Source organism: Pogona vitticeps, chromosome 3 (genome assembly GCF_051106095.1).
Source record: "Pogona vitticeps strain Pit_001003342236 chromosome 3, PviZW2.1, whole genome shotgun sequence".
Taxonomy (NCBI): Eukaryota; Metazoa; Chordata; class Lepidosauria; order Squamata; family Agamidae; genus Pogona; species Pogona vitticeps.
Window position 1 is genome coordinate 47659708 of NC_135785.1, and position 26696 is coordinate 47686403.

Sequence of the window (26696 nt, forward strand, 5' to 3'; positions counted from 1 at the left end):
ACAGTCCTCAGGAGGTAGGTTAACATCACCCTTCTCATAATTGTGCCCAGAGTTCAGTTTACTCACAGCTGATGAGAGGTTTCGAAGGCTTTGCTGACTTGGCCCAGGCAACCCAAGTCTTGCCACCCTGCTGCCAGAGCCACTGAGCCTGTCTCTTCTTCTGCCACTGCCACTTCTGGGTCAACACAGGTCATGGTGGAGGATCTCCAGTCTGAGTACCTTGTCAAGGTGAAGAGCATGGGCTGCAGCTTGCAGAGGCCAGACTGCTGTGGGGTAGAAGGCGTCCAGTGTCTCTTGCCCCCGAGAGGCCCAATTGGGTGTTATCAACTCACTCACCCCCCTCTTCATTCACCTTGCTGCTAGGTCTCCGATTCAATGGCTCTCCCTGACTTGAGGCTCCCCTTCTTTTAAACATTGGGCTCCACCCTCACCTACTCTTGTCAGGCTTCTTTCATTACTAGTAAGCCATCCCTGCAGCTGATCTGCCCTAGTGGCATGATCTCTGCTCAGATGACCCTCATTACCAATGGTGGGCAGTCCTCCTTCTGGATGATCAGACCCCTGCTCACAGACCAATGACTTTGGGTGCCAATAACTAGACAGAAGGGCCCCTGGGTGAGGCACTGTTGGAGGCTTGGGCACCATGTCCTTGTTGTCTCCACCACATTTTATTAGTAATCAGGAATAAAAAGAGGGTAGCCTGAAACATCACAATTTTAAAAAGATACGGATAAACTGGGCAGTAAACATCAGCCCCAATACATGATGAGTATTTGGGGTAATGCTGAGCCCTATGGGCCCAAGCTAGCGTTTTGTTCTTCTGAAGGCAAAATATTTTTGATAGCACAGTCTTGTAATTGGCTACTTCAAAAGAAAGTGTCACTGAGTTAAATGGGACTCATTCCCAGGTAAACAAGGAAAGGATTGCAGTCTCATTATGAGAAATAAATTTACTGCAATGCATGGCTTTCCCAGAAATCAGGTGTTACCTTTTAAAAGAAACATGCTTCATCCTTCACTGAGATCATCTACCTTGCTGCAAATTTCATTTTCAAATCAAGAAACAAAGCACAGCTTCCAAATCCTGTTTTCCAGAAATCTAGTTAGAAAAACGCACCTGTGAGAAGCTATAATGCACTCTTCCTGTTCAGCTTTCCTTGTTATTTCTTGCTCCTTTAATTTGCAGTGTCTTGGGTTCCATCTCAATCAGTTGAGCTAGTGAGAAGCAAAAAAGATTTGAGCAATAATTCTTGGGCATCTAGAGATGGGAGAGACAAAGCTGGGATCAGAAGGTGGTATTCTGAACAATGTGATTTCCCAAAAGTATAGATCATGTTTGTAAATTGACTGGGAATATCTTGGCAAGACAGAGTGTCTGAAACATGGAGATGGATTAATATATATGTTTCAAACACTCTATCTTACCAAGATATTCCCAGTCAATTATATTTATATTTATTTTGCTACAGTGGCATATTCAGAAATATGAAACGGATACCAGCCATGTTTATGAAAACAGCAATCCCATACATCTACTCACACTTGTGTACAGAATTTCTGGGTACTGCGTTGCAGTGTTAAAACGAGAAATATACAGTGATGCCTCACTTGGCGAGGATAATCCGTTCCAGTGAAATCGCTGTAGAGCGAAATCCTCGTCAAGTGAAATAAAAAAGCCAATTGAAATGCATTGAAAACTGATTCAATGCTTTCCAATGGGCGAAATACTTCAGTGTTCCGCAAAGATCCTCCATAGGGTGACCATTTTCCAATGCCTGTGCAGTGAAAAATCCATCCTGAACGCAGCGGGGAGCCATTTTGAACAGCCGGTGGCCATTTTGAAAACCCGATGATCAGCTGTTTTGATCATCGTAATGCGAAGAATCAGTTCCCGAAGCAGGGAACTGATCGCCGTAAAGCAATTTTTCCCTACAGGAACATCATTTTGCAATCACAATAGCGATCGCAAAAAACTCATTGTAAAGCGGATTTGTCATTTAACGAGGTAATTGTTAAGCGAGGCACCACTGTGTTATATATGCATTGCATGTTTCAAGTTGGAACTGATTTATAGCAATCCTAATAGGGCTTTTAAAGCAATCGAGATATGAATGGTTTTACCAGTTCCACTCCCCCAGTGAGCTTCCAAGGCCAAGCAGGGATTGAAACCCCAGTCTTCTGAATCCAAGTCCATCATTCTTCCCACTTTGGGGCATAGTGGATCAGGATTAAGACTAACCCAGTCTTAAGCCAGGTCCATGATAGTATTTTATGTAAAGACAGTGAAGACCCTGTGTTTCCAAATGGAGAAACACAAAGGGCAAGACCAAATCACAGACCAAGTGGTGCAGGCAGGACAGTACATTTCCTACAACAATTTGCAGAGCTGAGAGCTCTAGTCCTCCCCTCTACCCCTTTCCCCCCTGCCATCCCAGTCAGTTTCTTTAAGGCAGCCATTAGGAACAGAGTGGGGGACTTTAAAAGGCCAATATATACTCTTCTCCTCTTCCCCCTGCCCCAGCCCTTCCTGTTTTCTGAATCTGAAATTAACAGTGCTGTGGCCAAACTTAACAAAAATTAATGTTTTTGTAGCAAGAAAGATAACAAAGATTAATTTCTAAGGTATAAAACATACTCTTCTTTATCTTCCTTGATGTTACTTTCTCTTTCCCCATTTCTAATCATAATGTGTGAATGTCAGATTTAACCCAAGGGATACATGGGGGTTTGCTCTGCCCTGTAAGCAACTAGCCCTCAGTCACCCATGAAATACAAAGATATCCCTGATTCAGTTTGCATCCACACATGCATCTGAAGATAATACATACATGCAATGTAAACACTGCAAATACTATACAGATATGAGCACAGTTGCAGATATATAAACAAAGAAATAAAAATGAGGTAACCATGTTGGGCTGTTAGAAAACAGTCCAAAAAAACAGAGGCATAATACTGTTGATGGAACCAACTGAATAATCACAAAGTACAATGGTGATTATCTTTTTGCATGAATCTAATGAAAGCTGCAGTACAATACAAGAAATCTCTGTGTTCTACCATAGTAATAAATAAATCTGAATAAAACTGCAAAGGATTCTGCTTCATGTCCAGTGACTCTACTAGGGCTGGACTTTTGGGGAAAAGTTTCACATTTTCCCACCCCTCATCTGCCCCCCCTCCAAAAAAAAAACAATAGCAGAGGAGGCAACAGTGAGCAGATAACAGGGAGAATCTCAAGAAGTGAATTCAGCATCCAGCATGGGGTCCAGAGATGCTAAAAAATATTTTAAAAGTTAAAAATTTTAAAGGTGGATAAGCAATTCACTGTACAGCACAGGAGATTGACTAAGGGAGGGAGAGAGGGGGGGAGGTAAATTCTGGAGAGAAAAGGCAGTAAAGCTATCAGGTTGTCCTCTTGGAGCAAGGGTAGAAAGCATGGTGTAAGCAGAACACTGAGCATAGGAAGGGGCAATTGATGACACCTTGCCTAGCCCCCCCCCCCCAAGACCTGAAAGAGTCACTGCCTGTTCAGACCTGTACAAAATGCTTACATTTCTCTGGCATGCATTAAGTCTGAGAACCCAGAAGGTTCCTCAGTACTTTGTAATGTTTCAGATTTCTCAGCTGATCTTCATAAAAGCAGTAGCCATTTGTTTATTTATACTGTGCCCTTTTCTATTAAAAAAATGTACTCAAGGTAACTGGCAAATCCAAGCAACAATCAAAAGAATTAACACTTTTAACAAATAGTTTTAAAAAGAATTTAAAACATACCAGTAAAAAAGTTACCAGATAGATAGATAGATAGATAGATAGATAGATAGATAGATAGATAGATAGATAGATAGATAGATAGATAGATAGATAGATAGATAGATAGATAGATAGATAGACAGATAGATAGATAGACAGATAGATAGACAGATAGATAGACAGATAGATAGATAGAAACTGTTGCAGAGGTAAAATGTACCTCTGTTACATAGGTACAGGCAAAACTAAACAAAATGAAATACTGTAATATTAACCTACACAGTGTCTAGTGAGCACTAATAACGTTTCTTTTGAATTAAATTTTCAATTATATGTCCATTTATTAACAATTTTTAAAACCCTCTTTGCATTCTCCTATTGTTTATTGGCGGGAGGGGGCCATTATTTCTTACTTCCTCTGAATTTGTGAGGGTAACACCCGACCTTTTCTACAGAGTAAGACTTTTAGTCTGTACGTTTAAAACATGCAAGAGACAACCTGGGGGAAGCTTCCCCAGAAGAACGGTCAATCGGCTTGGGAAAAGCGTGCCAACTACTTCCTCGAGCTCAGCAGAGACAGAAATTAAAAATCGAAGTCCGCCCCGCATCATATAACGTATCATATTTTGGGTCCAAGCATTTTTCCCACGCAAATTCTACCGGAATGAATGGGAGATGTATGCACCTTGTCTCCCTAAGTTCTCGAAGCCTTCAACCCCGTTCCATCTGAGGAAACCTATAAACTTTTATGCTTCCAAGCATTTCGTATCTAAATAATCCCGACAGTCCTTAATAAAGTCGGGAAAATGTACACCTCATTTCCTCGCTGTGTATAAAGACGATCGGACAGTGACGTGTACAGCACATCCTCAAAACTCAAACGCCCCGCTTGGCCATTGCCACCCAGGGGGAAAAGACTCTCATATATTGAGAAAAAGAAGAGCACTCGCCCTGGGAGAAGGGGGGGCGGGCGGGCGGGCGGGCGGGCGACCGGACAGACGGCTTTACAATCACAAAGAATTTCTAACTCGACTAACAAGAGTAACAGGAAAAGCAAGAAGGAGCCCGGTGGCACCTTGAAGGCAAACCGATTGTTTAATTTGGAACGAGCTTTGGCGGACTTCCACCGTGGCGTGCCCTCCACAGAACGTGGTAGCCTTTCGCATCCCACAAGCCTCTTGCCCCGGTGTTGCTGCGACGGACGACAGGCGAAAGGGGAGGGGGGGCTCCTTGTGAAGCCGCACTCGCCCCTCCAGCCAGCTCCACAACGATCCGGGGAAGGGGTGGCGGGCTGCACGATGCTCCGCAAGGATGCTCTCGCTTTCCCAGCTAAAAGCCTCTCTTAGCGCCCCAAGGAAGGAGGGGGAGGCGCACCCTAAAATCTCCGGACCTCTCTCCCTTCCCGCCCTCCGACTACTGGCCATCCGAGCCTGATTTGAAGGTTCGCCGCCGTGATGCCGCTTTCCTTTCCAGCTAAAACGCCCCCCCTCCTCCTCTTGACTTGCGCCTCATCCTGTTAAAGTCAACGGGAACGTCAACTCAAGGGCAAACCTGCATAGGATCGGGCTGTTCACGTCCGTGCGCGCGATGAATTCAAACTCAATCACTTCGGGTTGCACCGCAGCCTCCAGCCAGTCCTAAAATTAATTGACCTCTCTGCTGATTAACGCAAGGATTTCAATCGGATTTACTCCCAAGCGATTGATTGTCTTTAGGGTGGGCCGCCTTAACCCTAACTCCAGAGTCGCAGGGCTTCTCCCCCGGGCTGTCAATCAGGAAGTGGGCGGGCGGGGCTGGGTTCCTAAGACTCGCGCCCCGGACGGCGCTCGCCTTCGCCTTCCCCTGATAGGCTGATTGGGGCCGGAGCGCAAGGAACGTCTGAAAACCGGGGCAGAAAGCGGGGTAACGTCGGAAAAGTTGCGCGGCCTTTCAGACCCAGTCAAAACGATGTGTTTGGGGGGGGTTAAGAGGCTTTAGTAGCAGGGAATGGGGCTCAAGCGCTCCCCCTTTCTGGACCCTTGTCATTGCTTGGAGGAAAGATACTATGGACGTATCAGTATCAAGTTATCCTACATCAATCAGGGCTATTTCACAGCACACAACTTCGCATGGCCCGTTTTAGTGTGACGGGCACCGTTGTTTTTCTTTCAGGGATCTAATCACGGGAGACCCAGAGTGCCCACCTAGGATCCCATTTATCCCTTTTGTGCTCCCCCGCCCCGTTGCCAGCACTGGAAACATTACGCCCGAGTTTCACCCTCGGGCGCCGTGGAGGGGCGGGAGGTGGCGCCTCGGGACGACCCAACGTGATCTCTCGCCCTAAGTAGGGTTCGAAGCACCACAACGTGCCGAATGAGGAACTTGCAGGGCAGGAACTCCTCTCCGTCCAAGAGTCCAAAAAGCCGCGCCTCGCTCCCCGGCTCTCCCCCAGACAGCGCTTCTTGCATCCTCCATCCGGAACTCCAGCCTGCCAGCCCCCCCCCCCCTGTAGTAGTGGCGGCAGCTGCAAACAGCAGCCCCAACGCGGGCACCGGCGGCTGCTTCAGCTACGGCTCCTCCGGGCGTGGGCGAGGGATTTGTCCCCGCCGGTGCTAGTCCGGAAGCGCCGTGGCCCTAACACGGGCGAAGCATTCGCCCGCCGAGAAGGAGGCGATCTTGCCGGCCGCTCGGAGGCAGGGGCGGCCATCCCGACGAGGCACGTGGCCACGTGCTTCGGGCCGAGCGGAGGGGAGCCGGGAGGGAGGGGGTGGTGCTAGCTGGGCACTCGAAGCCGCGCGTCCCCCTCCCTCTCCGCGCCCCGGGCAGGTCCGCAGCAGAGGCGCGGCGGCGGCGGCTTCTTCTCGCCTGTCCCGCAGAGAGAGCGCGAGGCGGCAGCGAGAGACCCGGAGCTCGAGGGAGGGTCTGCGCGGGGCTGGGCTCGTCTCCGCCCGCCCGCCCGCTTTCTTGCTCGCTCTGCCGCTCGCTCACTTGCTCGCTCGCTCGCTCACCGCCCGGCTGCGGGGCGCTGTTGCGAGGAGCAGGCTGGGTTGGGCTGGGCTGGGCCGGGCCGGCCGACGGGGAGGTGCTGGCCCTGGTAGCTTCACTAGGTAGGTGGGCGGCAGGCGAGGAAGTAGGAGGGGGCGGCCGAGGCCTTGGCTTCCCTCCGTCCCTCCCCCTCCTCGCGAAGAGGCGGACGATGAACAAGCTCTACATCGGCAACCTGAGCCCGGCCGTGACCGCCGAGGAGCTCCGGCAGCTCTTCGGCGACAGGAAGCTGCCCCTCACCGGGCAGGTCCTGCTCAAGTCCGGCTACGCCTTCGTGGACTACCCGGACCAGAACTGGGCGATCCGCGCCATCGAGACCCTCTCCGGTAAGTCAGCGCGCCGGTGCTTCGGCCCCGGTGGCCAGGGGGCGGGCGGCGAGACCCGCTCTGCGTCGGCCGCCCTTTCCCCCCCCCCCGGCTGCCCGCCATCCCTTCTTCCTCCGGGGTGGATGAGGCCCCTCGAGCCCTCAAGGCGTCGTGCGAAGCCCTGGGAGTTGCCGCTCAGGCAGGACTCGCGGGTGGGCGGCCCCCGGCTCTACCCGGTCCTCTTCCCGGGAGGGGGAGGGCGATTGGTGAAGCCCCCCTTTCCTTCTTTCTTTGCCTCCACGAGGGCGAGGCTCCGGCGCCCGCTCCGCTCCCCTCGCGCCCCTGCTCGTTCGCCCCGCGCGCGCTGCACTCCAGCGAGCGCCCGGGCGGCCCGGCCGGCGAGGGAGGGATTTTTCGCTGATTTTTTTCTCCGATTTTATTGAGCGGCTCCCGGGCGCGAGGGACGGCTGCCTCCAGCTCTCTCGGCACCCGCTCGATCTCGGGCACCTTTCTACGAGGTGCCCTGTCCCAACTCGCCGGGGCCCCCGAGCAAAAAGCTCGAAACGTGCCCGGGGGCCCGGAGCGACGCGCAGCCCTGGGGCCGGCCAGCCAGCCAGCCAGCCGCGCCGCGAGTCAGCCGCGCCAAGGCCAGAACTGCCGGAGGGGGGGGGAAGCGCGCCATCCCCGCGAGGGAACCGGGCCACCCGGAGACACCGACCCGACTGGGGGCCGCCGCCGCCGCGAAGGGCGACCCAGAGAACACCGGCCGGCGCCGAGTCCGGATGGCCCTTCGCGGACGCGCGTCGCCGGAGCCAAACGTTTCTTCGGCGGAATCCGTGGCGCGGCTGGGTGGCGGGCGCTCTCAGGCGGGGCGCGCGTGGCTGAGGCCGGCAGAAGAGCCCTTTGGGGTGGGCTCCCGCTTCCTGGCTCTCGGGCGGCTGGAAGGAAAGAGTCGGGAAGACTCCATGCCTCCCTCGGTTGGTCGAGGGCGGGGACCCCGGCCCGCTTGAGATCTGAACAAGTGCTTGCAGCCGCGAGTTCGTGTAAAAAAGGATCCGAGAGTAGGGTTCGTGTGAAAGCTCCCAGATCATAGGGAGCAGAAGGGTTGCCCTCAGGAGCAAAGTAAGTCGTGAGGATGGCTCTACAAGCACGGGAAGGGCGAGTTCCTCTGGACGAAATGCCTCCCTTGAAACAAAGGTATTCCCCCCCCCCGCCCCGAGTGGCCAACAGACTTTCAGGGGTCCCGTCCTGGGTGGTGCAGGGTCCCTTCCACAGCACAATGTCTGCTGCTGCTGCTACATCTCCGCCCACCCCCAAGCCCTACATCTAAACCACCCCACTTTCTGCCATGCTTTACCGCCAACCTCTTGGTAATCGGATAGTGTGCCATCCTGGATGAGCAAGAGTTCCGTTTCAGCGCACACCTAACAGCTTCACAAACATGGGCTCATTCTTTTCTCTCTTGTTTTGCTTTTAAGGGAAAGCAGAGTTGCATGGCAAAGTCATGGAAGTGGACTATTCTGTCCCTAAAAAATTAAGGTAAATACCTTATGTTTATCCCCTCACTACAAGTGGTTGACTCATGAACTCGAACTAGAAAGAGACAAAAGAAGATTGTGTCACTTGAGTTTAGGCTGCGGGTGTTCAACATGGCCCAGCAGTTGCATTTTTGCTTCTGTTGTTTATGAGCTAGTGGGTTTTTTTTTTTTTCATTCTTATTTTCAAAGGACTAGAGTTTTGTCTTGCATGGTCTTTATTGTGAGATGTTGTTTTCAGTGCAATAACTGGATGATTCCTTCAAAATGTCCTGTTGCCTTAACGTAGGCTTCCTGTGACGTTTCAGAAACTGTTTATAGCCTGATCCTACTGCACTTATTCTGCCTGGAAGTAAGAACCTAATTGATTTTACAGAAGGGAGGGGTTTAAATTAAAGTTAATGTGCAACTTGGACTACTACCTCAATGCCTGCTACCATTTTTAGCAAATGAAGTGTTCAGTTTTTCTCCTTGGACCAGCAAAAAGGCTGGTGAAAAATGAAAGAGGACCAGATTTTTGAAAATGAGATAGGAGCAGCTTCTGGGAGTTGCAGTCCAAAGGAATAACTTTTTGAAGTTCTTGCTAGGACATGGGCAGTTATTTGATGCTACCCACTAAATCTTTGTTATATTCTGTTGCTTACAGAACTAAATCTTTGTTATATTCTGCTGCTTACAAGCTACACACTGGGAAATCTTTGTTGCGGAATGACTCCGTGGCTTTAACTATGTCCTCTTCAGACTACTTTTCTAAAATGGATAATAATCCAGGGAAAAAGGTGTAATTTATACCGGGTGGTAGTATGGCTAAGTCACTCAGCCCTTGCTCATCCTAATAGTGGTTCTTGCTATTCTGTGCAAAATATGCTCCAAAAATTGTTGTGGCGGTATTTTAGGTTGTAAGGCAGTTACTGTGATGTTTTTGTTCAGCAGAGTTCTAATTTATTTTGTGGGTATTGCAGCATAAACAACTGTTATTTTACCACAGCATCTGCCTTGCAACTTTTGAAACACTTAACAACTTCACACATTCTGCTGCAGTCTTTCCAGATTTCTAACATAGTGGGTGGAAGGGTGCTGCTGCTATTTTTTTGTTTTGATTTTTACTGTGTGTGTGTTTGTTTGTTTTTCCCCCTCACTAGCAATGTAGCAAGTTTTTTTTGTGGTAATCAGGGAAACTAGTTGTCTCTGTAACTTCTCTTGCTCTGATAGGCTTTGCCTTTACATCTGCTTTGCCAGCTGTACTTGACACTGGAGAAGGAGGCAGGGCATTCCTATTTCTTGAAGATTTTAGAGACACTTCTTGATTTCCTGTTTGAGTGAAAGTCCCAACCCTGTTTCTGAGATTTCAGTAAAAAGCAACAGCATGTTCATTTCTTTTAAGGTACAGTGGAATTTATCTTAGAATTTAAAGAGGGGGGGGTTAAACTTCATGTTTGAAAAAAAAGTAGAGTGTGTAAATGAGTAATTCCCTGTAGATGTAACTTCGTCTCCTTTTTCTAATGTTTGAAAGAAACTCACGACATCCTTAAAAAAGCAAAAATATGGCAAATATTAGTATCTAAAATATTTGTGTAAAGGCTTTGCATTTCCTCTGTGTTCCAATAAGTTATTGTTATGTAGTGAGAATACTGCTGGAGTGGGAGAACTGGTACAGCACAGAATTTCTTACATCAGTTGTTTGTATCAGTAATCTTTGAATATAGGAAATATCGATGAAATGGAGTGATCATGTAGAAACTGCTGGTGAGACCCAAGGAAACTGCTGGTGAAGTTTACTGGGCATGCTCTTGTTTCTTTGTCAGAAGTTGTATTAAGCATTTTACATGTAACTGATTCTAAACCCTTTATTTTAAAATACAGAATAGTTCTTTTGGTTTAAATATATTAGAATAGTAAATAGTGTACCTGTTAATTTCAGTACTTTGAAAAATTTAGAGGATTTAATCATTTTGACTCCTAAATTCTTACTTAGTTTAGTGTCATGAATCAGGATTCTAGCCTTAATGATTATTTAATGAAGAAGGGTTTAAGCGTTAGTATAATTCCATACATGCTAATTAAAAAGTAGGTCTCACTGTGGTCAGTAGAGATTTCTCCCAGGTATTCGTGCCTTGTGTTGTAGATTTATTGAAAATTAGTTTTTTTTTAAAAAAATACAGAAATGGCAGAAGCTTGTCATTGCATGGCTAGATCCTAAGATTGCCTATAACAGCAACTGAATGATTTAGGCCTGCATATGCCAATTGCAGTATTACAGAACATGATAGTATGTAAATAGACCAGTGCCAGTGTTTCAGATCTCATGCTTAGTAACTTTGTGCCCAATTGGTTGCATAGCACTTGTACTCACATGTCACAGTGAGTACGAGTGCTATAACAAAAAAGCCATGAGAAGAATGTTACCTGTTGCAGTTGTTGCAGTAACTTGGTGTTGTTTGAAAAATGAGGAGGGGAGAAATTAATAGCTTTGTGTATTCCATTGCCTTTCCTGCCCTGCCTGAGTATTTTGATAGTCTGTTTTCTCAAGGGCTCCAAGAGATCCCTCATTCTGGTCTGATGCCTCTAACTGAATAATTACCTTTCATGGAGGCTTGTCATTATAGTGGTGGTCTCTTAAGAATCAACAGTGATCTACCTTGTCTGAAGTTAAGAAAGTCAGTTAAACCCTTTACAACTCTGGGTTTCATATTTATAACATGAAGAGTGAGGAGATCTGTCTGTATTTTTCAGCAGGATTGTTAATAAGAATGTTTGATGTTAGAATCTTGGAAATTGAACACACATACCTGTGTACATAAATTTAGTGAAATGAAAGTTTGCAGGTATTGCCTTCCTCCAAACTTAGTTCAACATAGTTTGCTTGATAAATGTTCAAAGCTTTGTGGAGTGACGTCAGTGAGATTCTTGTAATAGAATTTGCAAGGTCAGATTTCTCTGTAGCCACTCTTAATTAATCTATGAAATGTTTGTATTAATAAGTGGCCGATAATGTTCCACTGTTTTAAAGTTAACATGGGTTGATGATAGTTTGAGTCAAAACTGGTTATATTTTGTAATAAGGGGTTATTTTAGTTCTTCAGTGTGACTCATGATCACAGATGGGCTCAGCCTGTACAGTTTACAACTCTCTACCTGCTTGATCAAAATATAACTGGTAAACCGCCCTTCGTAGAAAACTGTTCTACACTGCACTGCTGTTTGCCATTCTTTCAAAATAATACATTTTGTGCTGAAATTAATTGCAGCACAAACCAAGAAGTAAATCTCATTTGAGTTTGAAAGGACTCTATTTTTATATATGTTTAGTGTTGTGAATTAAGACAGTAAATTAAGGATTTTGTCTGGAGATATATTTAACTAAAATCTGTAGAAACAAAGAGTGCTGGAGTATCTTACAGAGTAACAAAATTGGTTGTGGTGTATGTTTCTGTGGAACAAAGTACACTTCAGCACATGAATCAGCTGAAGCATATTCTTGCTCACGAGCTCCCACCATAATAACTGTCTGCAAGGTGCCTCAGGATCATTAATTTTTTTTCTGTGTAATGGAATAGTAAGGTCTGTTTCTGATTTCAAAATCTTTAGGATCTGCAGATCAGTGCAGTCTCTATGTATACTGCATTAGGTAGGTTACGGAACAATGACATGGTGTTTAATTAGCTCCCATTCTTCCTATTATTTTAATCCTAAGAGAAGAGAAGAAATAAATAAAGATGAGATTGTTTAATTTAGATTATTTTAAAAAATAGCAAACCTAAGCTATTAGATTTAGCTTAAATATCCATTCTTTAAAATATGACAATATACAGATCTAAAGAAAGCAAGCTGAGGTAGCTCTGAAAATGGTAGCAAGCACATGACAGTGCTGGGGGGAAGGGTCATACAGCCGGAGGTATTTCCAGACAAAAGGCCATTAATGTCTTCATGAATTAAATATCTTCAGTTTTCTCTTCTCTGGGTGCAAATAATGTTTCAAAAATTCCTTATTAAAGTTTTTTTTTGTTTCTCTACATGTACACTGTAAAAAAGGCAGGTTGTATCTACTAAATATCGATTTCAACATCCTTTGTAAATGTAGATGAAATAGAACTCTATTTGAAGAATATAAGTTGTCTAAGGAATATTTATATTTGAAAGCTGTGTGTATACAATTATTGGAATTTGATGGCTAAGTGTTTTCCATTGATACTAATTTTGGCTTCATTTTACACTCTGAATGGAAAGTTTACAATAATATACCTTCCTGTAAAACAGGACTGATAAGATTTTCCTGTACAAACACACAGTATATGGGTTTTTTTTAAAGAAACAACAACTTAGCAGCATGAAAAACATAGCAGGAATGTAGCAAAAAAATCAGCGCAAGTACTGGATTTTTTTTTGTTCTTGAATATAAAGTATAAAGCATTTAATATTAAAAATATAAATGTATGAATTTAAAGTATCTAATTAAAAAGGCATCAAATATACATTAGCTGAAGATTGAAAATAGTTTGGTAAATTTTGGTTTGCAGCTAATTTGACTTAGCAGCATTCCTCTGAAATTGATCAGTCTTTTTGAGTCTCTCAAAAGATTCCTCCAAATGGTGTAAATCTCTACACTTCAGCACATGATTTGTATGTGCAATGTTATTTAATTTTTAAAAAATCTGTGTGCAAAATGCACTTGTATGTTACCCTGACTGTGGAAACATTCTTCTGAACAAAGAAGGCAAGGGTCCCCACTTTCAAGATAGTGTACTTTTTCCTGAAACACTGGAAACTAGTATCCTTCATTTTGCTAGTGTAAAGTAGCATTTGAGAATTTGGTGTTAGGTCAAGTGTTAGGTCAATTCCTCTAAAAAAAAGCAATCTTACATTTCTTTTACTTTTCTTTTGAAATGAAATAATAAAAGGGTATTAGCATTTTTCTTTTTGAAAGGCAGTAGTTTAATTGAACTGCTTAGAGAGTAAATCACAACTATGTTTTAAAAGAAAACAAGCTAATTTAGTTATGATATTACATTCTGTTTAATAATTATGAAGTATTGAATCACCTGTTTCCATCTTGACAAATAGTTTTCTCAATATAAAATTTGTTTTCAGGAGTGGCTGTAATATCTGTTCTAGAAAATGTTCTTTTTCTGAGTCATTTTCATAGCCGTTGCTCGATGTAAAGAATCACAGAAATGAGAGGGTCCAGAGAAATTTGATGATACTGAGATTGCTGATTCAGAAAAGGTTGCTCAATATTTTAATGTGGTGGTGGTGGGGGAACCCTGTTGAGAAATGTGAGAAGGACCCATCCTTTTTTGCTGTCCTTTGACTTTGACTCTGTGATATAACAGATCAGTTTACATTGGAATGGTGTCAGTGTTGTAAACCAAAGCGCCTGTCCCTTTTAATCCAGAGTAGGTTCAGGAAGGGAATATCATTGGCTCTGAAACTAGTGATGTTTCAGCTCTACTTAGTTTTACCCATCATTCCAGCAGAGCAGACAGAAATGGCCCATGAACTAATGATCCCCAAATGGTTAATTTCCTACAGCTTGCTTTTGTTTGTTTTTGTTTTGAACTATTATTTAAGAACAGGGTTGTCTACTAAAGAAATCCAAGAGGTGTGTTCAAATCTTTACTGGAAAATATGCAAAATGAATATGAAATTTTAACAGTGATCAGAGTGTGTGTGTATAGTCTTTGGTTATGAAGTTAGGTTTGTTGAAGGTTTTGACAGTAATACCTTTAAATGGCACAATGTTCTTGGAAACATTAGTTATATACAATACATGGTCTCAATGCAAACCATGGTGTCTAACTGTTGAGTTAATTGGCATATATGAGATATACATTATAAAAGTTATATGGCCCCAAAGGATGGTTATATGGAAATGTGAGTTTAGCTGGTTATACAAGTATTGGTTCATACCACCTGCCTTCAAGACTGCAGGTTTGATTTGGTGACTTCAATAGGTTTTGACTAGTTGGGATATTTGGAGAATTGTATTTCCCAAGAGTAAGTTTCCCAATCTCTTCTTTTAGGTAGACTGGCTGAATTTTTTTAAATGTTAGTATAGCTTAAAAGTATAATGCATTCCTGTTTTTGGTTATTAATATCATTGTCTAGTTTTTCCTGTAATGACTTTACTTTTATTGATATTCTAATCCAGTTTATCAATACAGAAGGGAAACTTTTTTCTTTGCCAACATAAAGGGTACATTGAGATGGAGCAGACCTTTTCGATGTATGCTAAGATACTGAGCGAATGTATAGCAAATAACCATGATTATAGTACAGAAAAATGTATGTGAATTAAATCCCTGGTTTCTATAGTAAAAAGCTGTAATTTATAATTATTTTCTACATTAATGGAAAACTGTAAGAAACTAGTCATTTCCTTGAACATTTCCATTCTTTATCAGCAAATGATATTCATTGCTTAATGGTGCAGGTCATTTTTAACCCAAAGATAGACGTTTGATTCCCTCTGTGAGCAAATGAAATATTAAGTCAAGGATCTTTAGTGTACTGTAGCTATTCATATTGATGCCTTCTATGGGGAGGTATGAACAGATGCTAATCTTTTAAAAGATTTTTTACTTCTGTTTTAGAAGCATCCTTTGTCTGAATCTCTTTAATATAGTTCCCTTGTACAGCAGTACCTTTGTTAAAATGATTGTGATTTGTGTGTAGTGGAGGTGGCAGCTCTGTCTTTGGATGTCCAGATTTTGGAGTGTCTTCTTTGTTTGCCTAGTCTATTTTCCAGTATAAGTTTTTTAAAAAGTGATGTTAACAGGAACAATATCGCATAAGAAGTTTATGTACATTTTTAATCTGTTTGCAGACCGAAACAATCTGCAGATCCTTTTGTCCAATTCATTCTTCCTTTATTTTAAGTGTTTCAGAGTTGTTTTATCTACACACCATCAAATAAATATTTTTGCAAAAATGAAATAAATGACATAAATGAAATAAATGATCTTATTGTCAGTCTGTCACTCTCACCGTAGATAGATTGCAAGGCTTTGCAAAGTTCTGTAAAAACATGAGTTTCAAGCTTAGTAGCTTTTTAAAGAGGGGGGAATGGACAGATGTAAAGAAGGGCTGTCTTTATGTGTCAACCTCATTTCTTTGGTATATAGACAGCAGCAGAAGTTCCCACTCACTTCTTTGAGGTTATTATGGTACAAAGGTCTGCCTTCTTTTTATATAATATGGAAACAAATGGCATATTGGAAAGGAGAGGTTGAAGAAAAATAAGTGGAATTGAAGAAAGTTAAAGAAAGATCTTGAAAGGGACTTGTTACAAGCAGTGTAATTACTTGCAACAAATTTGCCTTTTTGGGCAACAGTGAGTAAAAAATTTAGATTTAAAAAAATAATACAATATGCAGGAATTTTAGTACTTCCCCATTTTATTGTAATAAATAATTCTAAATTTTAATGGTAATTTTAATGGTAATTTTAGAGGAATTTTGGGTGATTTATTGCAAGGTTTATGCCATTCTGTTAATCCTTTTTTTAAAAGAAAAAGTCCTGAAAGTAGTAAGCAAGGCAGTGAGATACTTTAAAAAATGTGATGTTAATGGACTTTTCTATGTGGGAGGTTACTTTGTAGTAAACTGGATAATAAAAACCTTTAAGAATAAGGTCCCAAGCTCTCAGTAAGGGGCATGAGGTTACCCAAGAAGGAAGCAGAACCAGGAAGAAAAGGAGACTGTTCTTTCTGTTTTGGCATTTTGAAACACTCATTGTGTAGCATCTTTGATGAAGTTCTGACAATTACTGAACTTGAAAATAAAAAAAAAATAATGAAGAAGGAGAGGTTTTTGCCAAGTTAAAAAGAAGGCATATAAGAAAAAGCAGTCTCTTGGTTATGCATGGAAGCAAGTAGTTGAGGTCTTAGGAAGTGAAACAGAAGCATGGATGATACAGTACTTGGGAGATGAAGAGAGAGAGAAACATGACACACACACACACACCCCAGCTATGGAAGCAGCCATGGGATGTTGATTGGGCTTCAGGTTGGCTGGTTGTGTGATACTCAAGCAACAGATTGCACAACTTTGGTGTGATCTGCAACTGTTCTGAGCACCGGAGGCAGGGAAAAATAAGAGGAAAGAGTGGAGCAGAGTTGGCCTGTGGGATAACAGAAAGAGTGATTTAGGGGTGATCCGGGGGGGGGGGGAGAGAGACAGAGACAGAGAGAATGATATGACTCTGAGCAGAGTGAGTGAGAGAGAATATGTCATTCATAATTGTGTCATTGCAGTGTGGGGTGTGTCACTTTCTGAGCAATTTGGGCATGATACTCCAGTTAATTAGAAGAAATCTGTAACACTTTGGTTTTAGAAATGATTTTAGAAATTAACTGGTTTGCTTCTCTGTGGAATACTTTATATATTTGAGCAATAAACTGAATGTTCAAAGGAGCAGTTGTTTATTCTTGGGCTCAGAGTCCACCTTAGCTTTTTGCTTGGGAATGTTCATGTTCTTTGACAATCTAGTCATTTTTATCCTGGTCTGTTTGCATTTCTATTAAACACTTGTTGTGAGCAGCCATAGTTGTCACATCATTTCAACCATTTGGGGGAGCTTCCCTTTCCCAGCAACAATTTTGTGATGGTTCACAAAGAGATTCCCTCAACATTCCACTTGTGATCACTAGCTCAAAAAGACTGGGGATCCTTAGGCTAATCATACAGAGGGAGTTTAGTCTCCCTTTTTCCATTGTCCATGAAGGCTACCCACTCTGCTTTTTGAGATACTGGTTGTATCTCCCTCTTTGACTTTGTATCTCTTTTTCATTAGCTTTTACAGCTGAGGACTTGGCAATTTTGAATTTGAATGGCATGACTCAGTGTTGTCTAGAATCATGAGGTTGCTTTACTCATGCTATTTTCCTGTAATCTGTTTGTGGTACTTAATGAGCCTCTAGCAGGTCATGATGCTAATCATTCTTTTGAAAGCATAAAGACCACCCATAGAGAGTTGTTCTTTTTTCTAATGAAGACCTAAACCTCATAAACTTCTGAATTTTGATTCCAGAAATTCAATTAATGTTGCTGAAAGATGCCAGTGTTGCTTTTGATTTTAAAAATTGCTCATTTTTCATTCAGATTTGGATTATTTGTTTGGTTATGCTTAATATCTTGGGGGTCCTGGTGATAAGCTGTGGAATGAGTGTCAAGACACACCAAAATGTACACTCCTTGGTCCACAAGGCAGCTATGGTATTAGGTAATGCTCATAAGTGTCCTCAGTTTTCCATAGTTTGTCAGCTTACGTAGGGTTTAGTTGAAGGAATGTTTCTTTTTCTCCAGAGATGTTAACATTGAAAAGTTCCTTCACTAGCAACACCACTTTGTCAATTCTCTAGTGATCTGTTCGGAAGGGGGTGAAAATATTTGCTTGTTTTGAGTGAGAGAAATGCTTTCAGAAATGGCTTCATGGGCCCACTGCAGAACAGTCATTATGAAAGAAAACCTTGCTGTATAATATTGTGAAGTCATATTGTTCACTGTATAATTCCCAGTAGTTGAAAGTGTCCATGTAATTGCTCCAGGAAATTGTGTTCTCCCTTACAGTTGGCTTTATTTGCCCTCCGATGTTGTCACATAGAAAAATCTAGTGGACTGGATAACGTAATGCCATTTTTTTCACAAAGTGATTCCCTGATAGACTGGATTGCAAATATGACTCATTAAAAAAAGAATATACATTGACAAGACCAGGGGGAGATGCCAGTTAAGATTCAGAAGAGGAAATGGGCAACAAAAATAAAACTAAGAAGAGTTCTGCTTCTGAACTGAAAATAAAAATGGGCAGACATAGAGTGCAGCCCCTCCATAAACACACAAACCCTACCCAGGTATTTGAAATAAGGTTCTGGTAAACACTTGATGGCAGCTGGTTGGATAGCTCAGTGAGTTATGTATCTGGCTGTGGAGCCAGAGGTTGGAAGTTCAGTTGCCCGCTATGCGTCTCAGAAGAACCAGCCTCTGTGACCTTGAGCAGGATGCCCAGTCCCAAGGCAAAAAACGGGAATAGTAAATGACTTCTAAGTACTCTCTACCTAAGAAACTCTGAAAAGGATCACCATGTCAGAATTGGCTTGATGGCTCACAACAACAACAACGATAATGATGACGACGACAATAATAATAATAATAATAATAATAATAATAATAATAATAATAATAATAATAATAATAATAATAATAATAATAATAATAATAATAATAATAATAATAATAATAATAATAATAATAATAATAATAATGCTACTACTACTATTAAACACTTGATAAGGGGGAGTGGGAACAGGTCTCTCCTAAAGTGTCAGAAGTGCACTACCCACACCCAGTCCTGACATAATGATATTAAGTCCCTAGATGATAAATATGGTCAACCTTTTAGCAATATTTATTTATTTGATTTCTGTACTGCCCATCTAGCAACCCAGGCCACCCGGGTGGTTTATGCAGTACAATAAAACAAAACTATAAAGGCAAAACAATATAATAACGGGACAATAATATAGAATAGTCAATACAATATAAACATATGAAAATAATATCAATAGAACATTAAAATAAAATAATGAAAGCATGGCGGAGGGTTGAACATTAGCGAATATCTGGTTGTTTAAGCACTGTTATCAGGGTATAATAGAGCCCAGGAAGGCCTGTCTAAATAACCATGTTTTTAGTGATCACTTGAAAGTTCCCAGTGAAGGGGCCATGTGGATTTTGGGCAGGAGACTATTTCACAATTGCGAGGCTACCGCCGAGAAGCCCCAGTTTCTGGTCGCTGTTTTCCAAGCTTTCCCCGGGGTCAGAACTCTCAACTGTCTGGCCTGGGAAGAACTTATAGGACAAGCATATCTGGTCAAAAGGAGGCGTTCTGCCAGATAACAAGGTCCCAAACCATTTATGGTCTTGTATGTTAACGCCATTACCTTGAAACTGGCACAGAAACAAACAGGTAGCCAGTGCAGCGCGACCAGGGTGTGGGGGAGATATGTTGATGTCTTCTCACCCCACTCAGTAATCTGGTGGCTGAGTTCTGGACCTGCTGAATTCTCCATGACAGCACCATAAGGAGGGCAAAGAGCATGGGAGCAAGCTACAGCCATTTTAACCACTGCAAGAAGCAATTTTTAAAATGTTCCTGGAATGAAGGCTCCCAGTGTGGTGTGGTAGATAGAGTGATGGACTAGGAGTCTGGAGAACCGGGTTCAAATCCCCACTCAGCCATGGAAACTCACTGGGAGAGTAGAACTTGTTAAAACACACCTTAAATATCTCACTTGCTTTGAAAACCCTGTTAGGGTCGCTATAAGTTGTTTCCAACTTGACAGTTTGTGACAACAACAGAATTCTCTACTTCCCATTCCCTTCTGTAGTGCTCTGATCTTGTAGCAGTTCTATTGGGTTTTCTGCTTGGGACCTTGAGAGCCACTGCCAGTCACGAAAATGGGACTGGACCAGATGGAGTCTCTTCCTCAGCATAAGGCAGTTTTCTGCTGATGACATGACCTGAAAGACAGTTTGATAATCCACTTCGGAAAGAAGGAAAAGAACACAAAAACACACAAATCTTCTGTGTCCTTTCTGTTTGGAAAAGGACAGAATTTGTAGGAAAGTTGACTATAGCTTAGTGGAGCCATCATCTGTACGGGGTGCACCTACATTCTCTTTGTGGTGCTATTGCCCTGGTTGAACTAGTTTGGTAGGTGTTTCAAGAACAACCTCTTGATAAGACGTGATGTTGGAACAGAGCAAAGTGATTGTGCGTATGATTAACATGATAATTCTTAGGTACCAGATCTAGCTTTCTGTGGCTGCAACTACACTGGCAAGCTGAAACGGAGTGATTCAGCTTGAGTTGCAGCCTATTTACACTTCTGAACAGATTAGGTGATCACATGGAGAATGCAGATTATTTTGGTGCCAGTGTCCACACTGTCTCCTCCAATCTGATGTGGTTCAATCCAAACCCCATCCCCTGCTTCCTTTGATCCTGCCCTGTGCCTATCCCCAGCTCTCCATACATGGTTCATTGTAAAGTCAGTGGGCTATTTAAAATGTTACATAGCATTAGGGGAAAGGATTAGCTTTTTGAAGTTCTCCACACATGCATACATATCACATAAACATAATAGTGTGCTGTACTTTTTCACAGTTGCTTCTAGTTCATATTATATTTTATCAATTATTTTGTCCACGCAGAGGTGATTTAACACTAAACTAATGTATTCATGCAATGATAAGATGGTGTAGCACTAAAATAGGTGCTACAGTATTTAAAATATACTTCCAGAGTGACTAGGGAGAAAGAAAGGTGGATGTTTCCGCCATCATATCCAGCATAGTATATCACCAGAATACCACCCATCATCACGCTCCCCATCCTTTTAGGGAATGAAACAGCTGATCACACAGGGAAAACATCTTTTGAATTGTTCTGGCTTTTAAAAAAAAGTAGAAGCACCCATCAGCAGTGAAAAAACGTTACGTCCAAAGCAAAAAAGGACCTGGCTGAGTCGTGTTGGCCTCTGCATCATGTGATCAATTAAAAATGTTTGAATTCATTTGTTCTACTTCCATTGCAAATCTTGTACCATTTGCCACTGTAGCCACAGCCTGGGAAAGCCAAGCTGTTGACCTCGAAGTCTAAATTTGTACATGTATATGTATTGTGCAGGTGGCATACTATGGGCTCGTTTAAGTTATAAGGTGTTGATTTCAAGAGGGCACTGCATCTGCACCTGCTGACTGGTGGAACTAGCTGAAAGGAACCATTTCACTATTCCAGGGAGCCTGAGGAATGCATTCCCTTTGCCTCACAGACAATATAATTTATTTGGGGCAGTGGTTCATGGGGTCATAAACAGACATTTTGAGCAGTGCTTGGAAAAGTTAGTTTTGTAGCATTTCAGCTCCCCAAATTCCTTAGAAGATGTTTTTTTCTCCCTTCCTCAGTAGAATGTGGGCTCATGCACTAAAGTTGGATGATGGGGAATTTAGGAGAGATAAAAGAATTTTTTCACACAATGTGTGGAGTTGAACTGTGGAGTTTACAGGCACAAGGTCTCATGATGGTTGCCAACATGCATAGCTTTGAAGAGGAAGGAGGTAAATTCACAGAGGATATTGCCATCAATAACTATCTAAGTATTTAACCTCTATTATCAGAAGTGTGGTATGTCTCTGTATATCAGTTGCTGAGGAATGTGAGACATTTTTGTCCTGCTTTAAGGCTCCCTGTAGGCAGCTGACTGACCACTGCACAAACAGAGCATTGGACTAGATAGGTCTTAAGCTTAATTTGATGTGGGTTTTTTAATGTTCTTTTGATGATGGGGGATTCTGGGAGTTGTAGTAAAAATAATATTTGGAAGTTCAAATTTTTGATTCTGAGGGATAGTTAAATATTAATTTTTGTGGGGAAGAATTAAAAACTCTTGTAACATACTTTAGCCCCCTGATGATGATGATTATGATGATGATTATGATATTGCTCTCATCTCTGACACACTTGAAGTCCCTTACTATGTTAAGCTATGTATCCAGAGGGACGTTCATATTTTTAAATTGATGGCAGTTGTACGGCGTAGTTACAGTTCAGTATGTACCTGTTAGGGACGTGGTGGTGCTGCGGCTTAAACTGCAGAAGCCTCTGTGCTGCAAGGTCAGAAGACCTGCAATCATAAGATCGAATCCATGTGATGGAGTGAGCCCCCGTTGCTTCTCCCAGCTCCCACCAATCTAGTGGTTCAAAAGCATGCAAAATGCGAATAGATAAAAAAGACTGGAAAAAATCAGTCTACATCCCAATCCCAAAGAAGGGCAGTGCCAAAGAATGCTCCAACTACTGTACAATTGCACTCATTTCCCATGCTAGCAAGGTTATGCTCAAAATCCTCCAAGGTAGGCTTCAGCAGTATGTGGACTGAGAACTCCCAGAAGTACAAGCTGGATTCTGAAGGGGCAGAAGAACTAGAGACCAAATTGCTAACATGCGCTGGATTATGGAGAAAGCCAGAGAGTTCCAGAAAAATATCTACTTCTATTTCATTGACTACACAAAACCCTTTGACTGTGTGGACCACAGCAAACCATGGCAAGTCCTTAAAGAAATGGGAGTCCCTGACCACTATATCTATCTCCTGAGAAACCTATATGTGGGACAGGAAGCAATAGTTAGAACTGGATATGGAACTACTGATTGGTTCAAAATTGGGAAAGGAGTACGACAAGGCTGTATACTGTCCCCCGGCTTATTTAACTTATATGCAGAATACATCATGTGGAAGGCTGGACTGGAGGAATCCCAAACCGGAATTAAGATTGCTGAAAGAAATACAGTGGTGTCTCGTATAGCAAGGTTAATCCGTTCCGGATTAACCTTCGCTATAGCGAAACATCGCTGAACGGGACAGGGAAGGCTCCTTTACTCACCGTTCAGCGAAGTTTCCTATGGCCGGCAGCCATTTTCACACCCTCGTTAAGGGAGGGGAGGGCGCAAAAACGCTGCGCGCGGCCATTTTGGGGCTTCCGGCGGCCATTTTGTCCGCCAAACAGCTGATCGTCGGGGCTTCATTTTGCGAAGATCGGTAAGCGAAACGCTTGCCGATCTTCGCAAAGCGAGTTTCACCCTATCTAAACGTCGTTGAGCGATTGCATTAGCGATCCCAAAAAAGGGATTGCTATGCGATTTCGTTGTTGTACGGTGCGCTCGTTAAGCGAGGCACCACTGTATCAACAACCTCCGATAAGCAGATGATACTGCTCTGATGGCAGAAAGTGAGGAGGAATTAAAGAACCTTGTAATTAGGGTGAAAGAGGAGAGTGCAAAAAACGGTCTGAAACTCAACATCAAAAAAAACCTAAGATCCTGGCCACTGGTCCCATCACCTCCTGGGAAATAGAAGGGGAAGATATGGAGGCAGTGACAGAATTTACTTTCTTGGGCTCCATGATCACTGCAGATGGAGACAGCAGCCACAAAATTAAAAGACACCTGCTTCTTGGGACTAAACCGATGACAAACCTTGACAGCATCTTAAAAAGCAGAGACATCATCTTGCCAACAAAAGTCAAAGCTATGGTTTTTCCTATAGTGATGTATGGAAGTGAGAGCTGGACCATAAAGAAAGCTGACCGCTGAAGAATTGATGTCTTTGAATTGTGGTGCTGGAAGAGACTCTCAGGAGTCCCCTGGACTGCAAGGAGAACAAACCTATCAATTCTAAAGGAAATCAAACCTGAGTGCTCACTGGAAGGACAGATCCTCAAGCTGAGTACTTTGGCCATCTCAGAGAAGACTCTCTGGAAAAGACCTTGATGTTAGGAAAGTGTGAAGGCAAGAGGAGAAGGGGACGACAGAAGATGAGATGGGTGGACAGTGTGATCGATGCAACCAACATGAATTTGACCCAACTCTGGGAGGCAGTGGAAGATAGGAGGGCCTGGCATGCTGTTGTCCATGGGGTCACGAAGAGTCAGACACGACTAAACGACAACAATGAAAAATGCGAGTAGATAAATGGTGCGAAGGTAATGGCGTTCCGTATCTGGTCGCGCTGGCCACATGACCACGGAAGATTGTCTTCAGACAAACGCTAGCTCAGTGGGTTGGAAATGGAGATGAGCACCACCCCCTAGAGTCAAACATGACTGGAAAAATTGTCAAGGGGAACCTTTGCCTTTACCTATGAACCTGTTAAAGATGCTTACAGGTGTGGAACTTTTGAATTTCTCATCAGTCTGTTTTATTCTGATTGCAGTTTTATGAATGAGATCAGCTGCTACCAGATATGTAAAAGAAACTAGTGTCATGAGTCTTTTGATATTGTTAGTGACTAAATGAAAATATGTTGCACACAGAATGGGGGAGACCAAAGTTTTTATTAATGCTTGAGCTCAGTAAAGGGTTTAACACTCCATTTCACTTTATGCTGATGTTGCTTAGTCTGTGAAAGGACTACCGTAAGTAGATGATACAACCCACTGTGTTACGATGTAGCTGCAAGTGAAAAAAATAGATAATTTATCCTTTTCCTTTTTGTTTTCTAAAAGGAAAAGAAGATACAGTAATATAAAATCTAAAAACCTACTCTTGACTACTAAGTGCATGGTAATAATTTCAGTGCCAGTTGAAAGTTACTCTCTAAGTGCATTGCTTGATGTAGGACTTTGGCAGAAATCCTAACTGAGGATACAGTATTTAATTCTAAACACTATTGGAGGATCCTTCACTTGCATTCCAGCTGTAATGAATAAAGAAGGAATTAGCTATTTCCAAACAGATCTATGAATGGACAAGCAGAGCCTTAATGAATGAAACTTTCTTCTGCCTCTTGATTATCTAACACAGTGGTTCTTAACCTTGGGTTACTCAGATGTTTTTGAACTGCAACTCCCAGAAACCCCAGCCAGCACAACTGGTGGTGAAGGCTTCTGGGAATTGCAGTCCAAAAACACCTGGGTAACCAAGGTTAAGAACCACTGATCTAGCACAATGGGTATCTAAAGCAATGTACTTTAGTAAAATACTGAGATAGGAAGAAAGCCCAATGTTCTTGTTTCTGGCTGATATTATATGCTACTTTCTTTAAAAAAAATTGGTTTGGCCAAAGTAGAGATGGGCACGGGGATATATTGATTAGGTAATAGATAATAGAAAGATAGTCTTGAAAAGTATGAGACAAAGCCCTTGCATGGCATCTCAGTATTCCAGGCCTTGTTGGAACACATACTCTAAAATCAAGGCTGTGAAATGTATACCCCTATAGAAGTTGCTTTACTTCACAGAGTCATAGAATTGAAAAGCTGGAAGGGATCCCAGAGGTCATCAGGTTGAATCCCTTGCTGATAATCCACAATCAGCCTTGACAGATGGTCATCTAATTTCTGTTTAAAAACCTCCAGTGAAGAAAAGTCCACCACTTTCCAAGGTACCATATCTTTCCGTGTATAAGACACCCCCATGTATAAGATGCTCCCCATTTTCTAACCCAAAATTAAGAAATCTAAGTGGGGCTTAGCAAGCGTAAGTGGAAAGGGATCAAAGCACTGCAGGATCACTTTGATCCCTGCTTTCTCCCTTCGTGCTAAGCTCCATGGGGCTTAGCAAAAAGAGGGGGAAAGGGATCAAAGCAATTCCGCGACTACATAATCATTTTGATCCCTTTCCCCCTTACACAGCCATGGGATTGCTTTGATCCTTTCCCCCTCCTTTTGCTAAGTCCCATGGAACTTAGTAAACAGAGGGAAAAGCAGGAATCAAAGCCATCCTGCAGCGCTTTGATCCCTGCTTTCCTTTTGCTAAGGCTTAGCAAGTGGACGGGAAAAGCAGGGATCAAAGCCCTTCAGGATCAGTTTGATCCCTGCTTTACCCTCCACTTGTTTTTTCTCTCCTCACCTTACTTCCGTGTATAAGACGACCCTCAATTCTCAGTCTAAAGATTTTAGACAAAAGTATAGTCTTATACATGGAAAAATACAGTAATTATTTCCACTGTCAAACAGCTCTTATGATCAGGAAGTTGATGCAAACCCAATAGATTCAAATGACAAGAAAGAAGATGTTGACCCAGCTTTAGGAAGAACTTGATTGTGAGAACAATTTGACTGCCTCTGAAGGTAGTGGGTTCTCCTTCATTGATGGGAGAGATGATAGCGTTCTCCAAACACTTGAAAGATTGCTTTATAGTGGAGGGGCAGGATTATACCAGAGTGTAAGATACATAATAATGGGCTCATAAAATCATAGAATAATGAAGTTGGACGGGGCCTATAAGGCCATCAACTCCAGTCCCTTGCTCAATGCTGAAGTTATAGGAAGCCAGATTTCAGTTGAATATAAGGAAAAACGTTCTAATAGCTAGAGCAGTACAATAAGGGAACCAATTACCTCAGGAGGTGGTGACCACTCCAACACTGGAGACATTCAAGAGAAAATTAGACAAACATATTTCAGATATAGTCTGATTTTAATTCCTGCATCAAGCAGGTGATTAGATTCAGTGGCCTTATACTCCCATTCCAACTCTCTGATTCTATCACTGAAGTTTTTTACAAAAGGTTTA

At 42.7% G+C, this 26696-nt stretch overlaps 1 protein-coding gene across 2 annotated transcripts in view; it reads left to right on the top strand.

Annotated features, from left to right (window-relative positions):
- The first annotated feature begins 6730 nt into the window (after positions 1-6730).
- The window catches only part of IGF2BP2 (insulin like growth factor 2 mRNA binding protein 2), an 89804-nt gene continuing 69838 nt past the window's right edge, over positions 6731-26696 (top strand). The window contains exons 1-2 of one of the 2 annotated variants that reach the window (XM_020787385.3): positions 6731-7106; positions 8564-8624. In XM_020787385.3, the coding sequence (XP_020643044.1) occupies positions 6932-7106; positions 8564-8624 (236 nt within the window). In that variant the 5' untranslated portion in view covers positions 6731-6931. The remainder of the gene's footprint in view (positions 7107-8563; positions 8625-26696) is intronic. The other variant, XM_020787386.3, reaches the window with a different exon arrangement.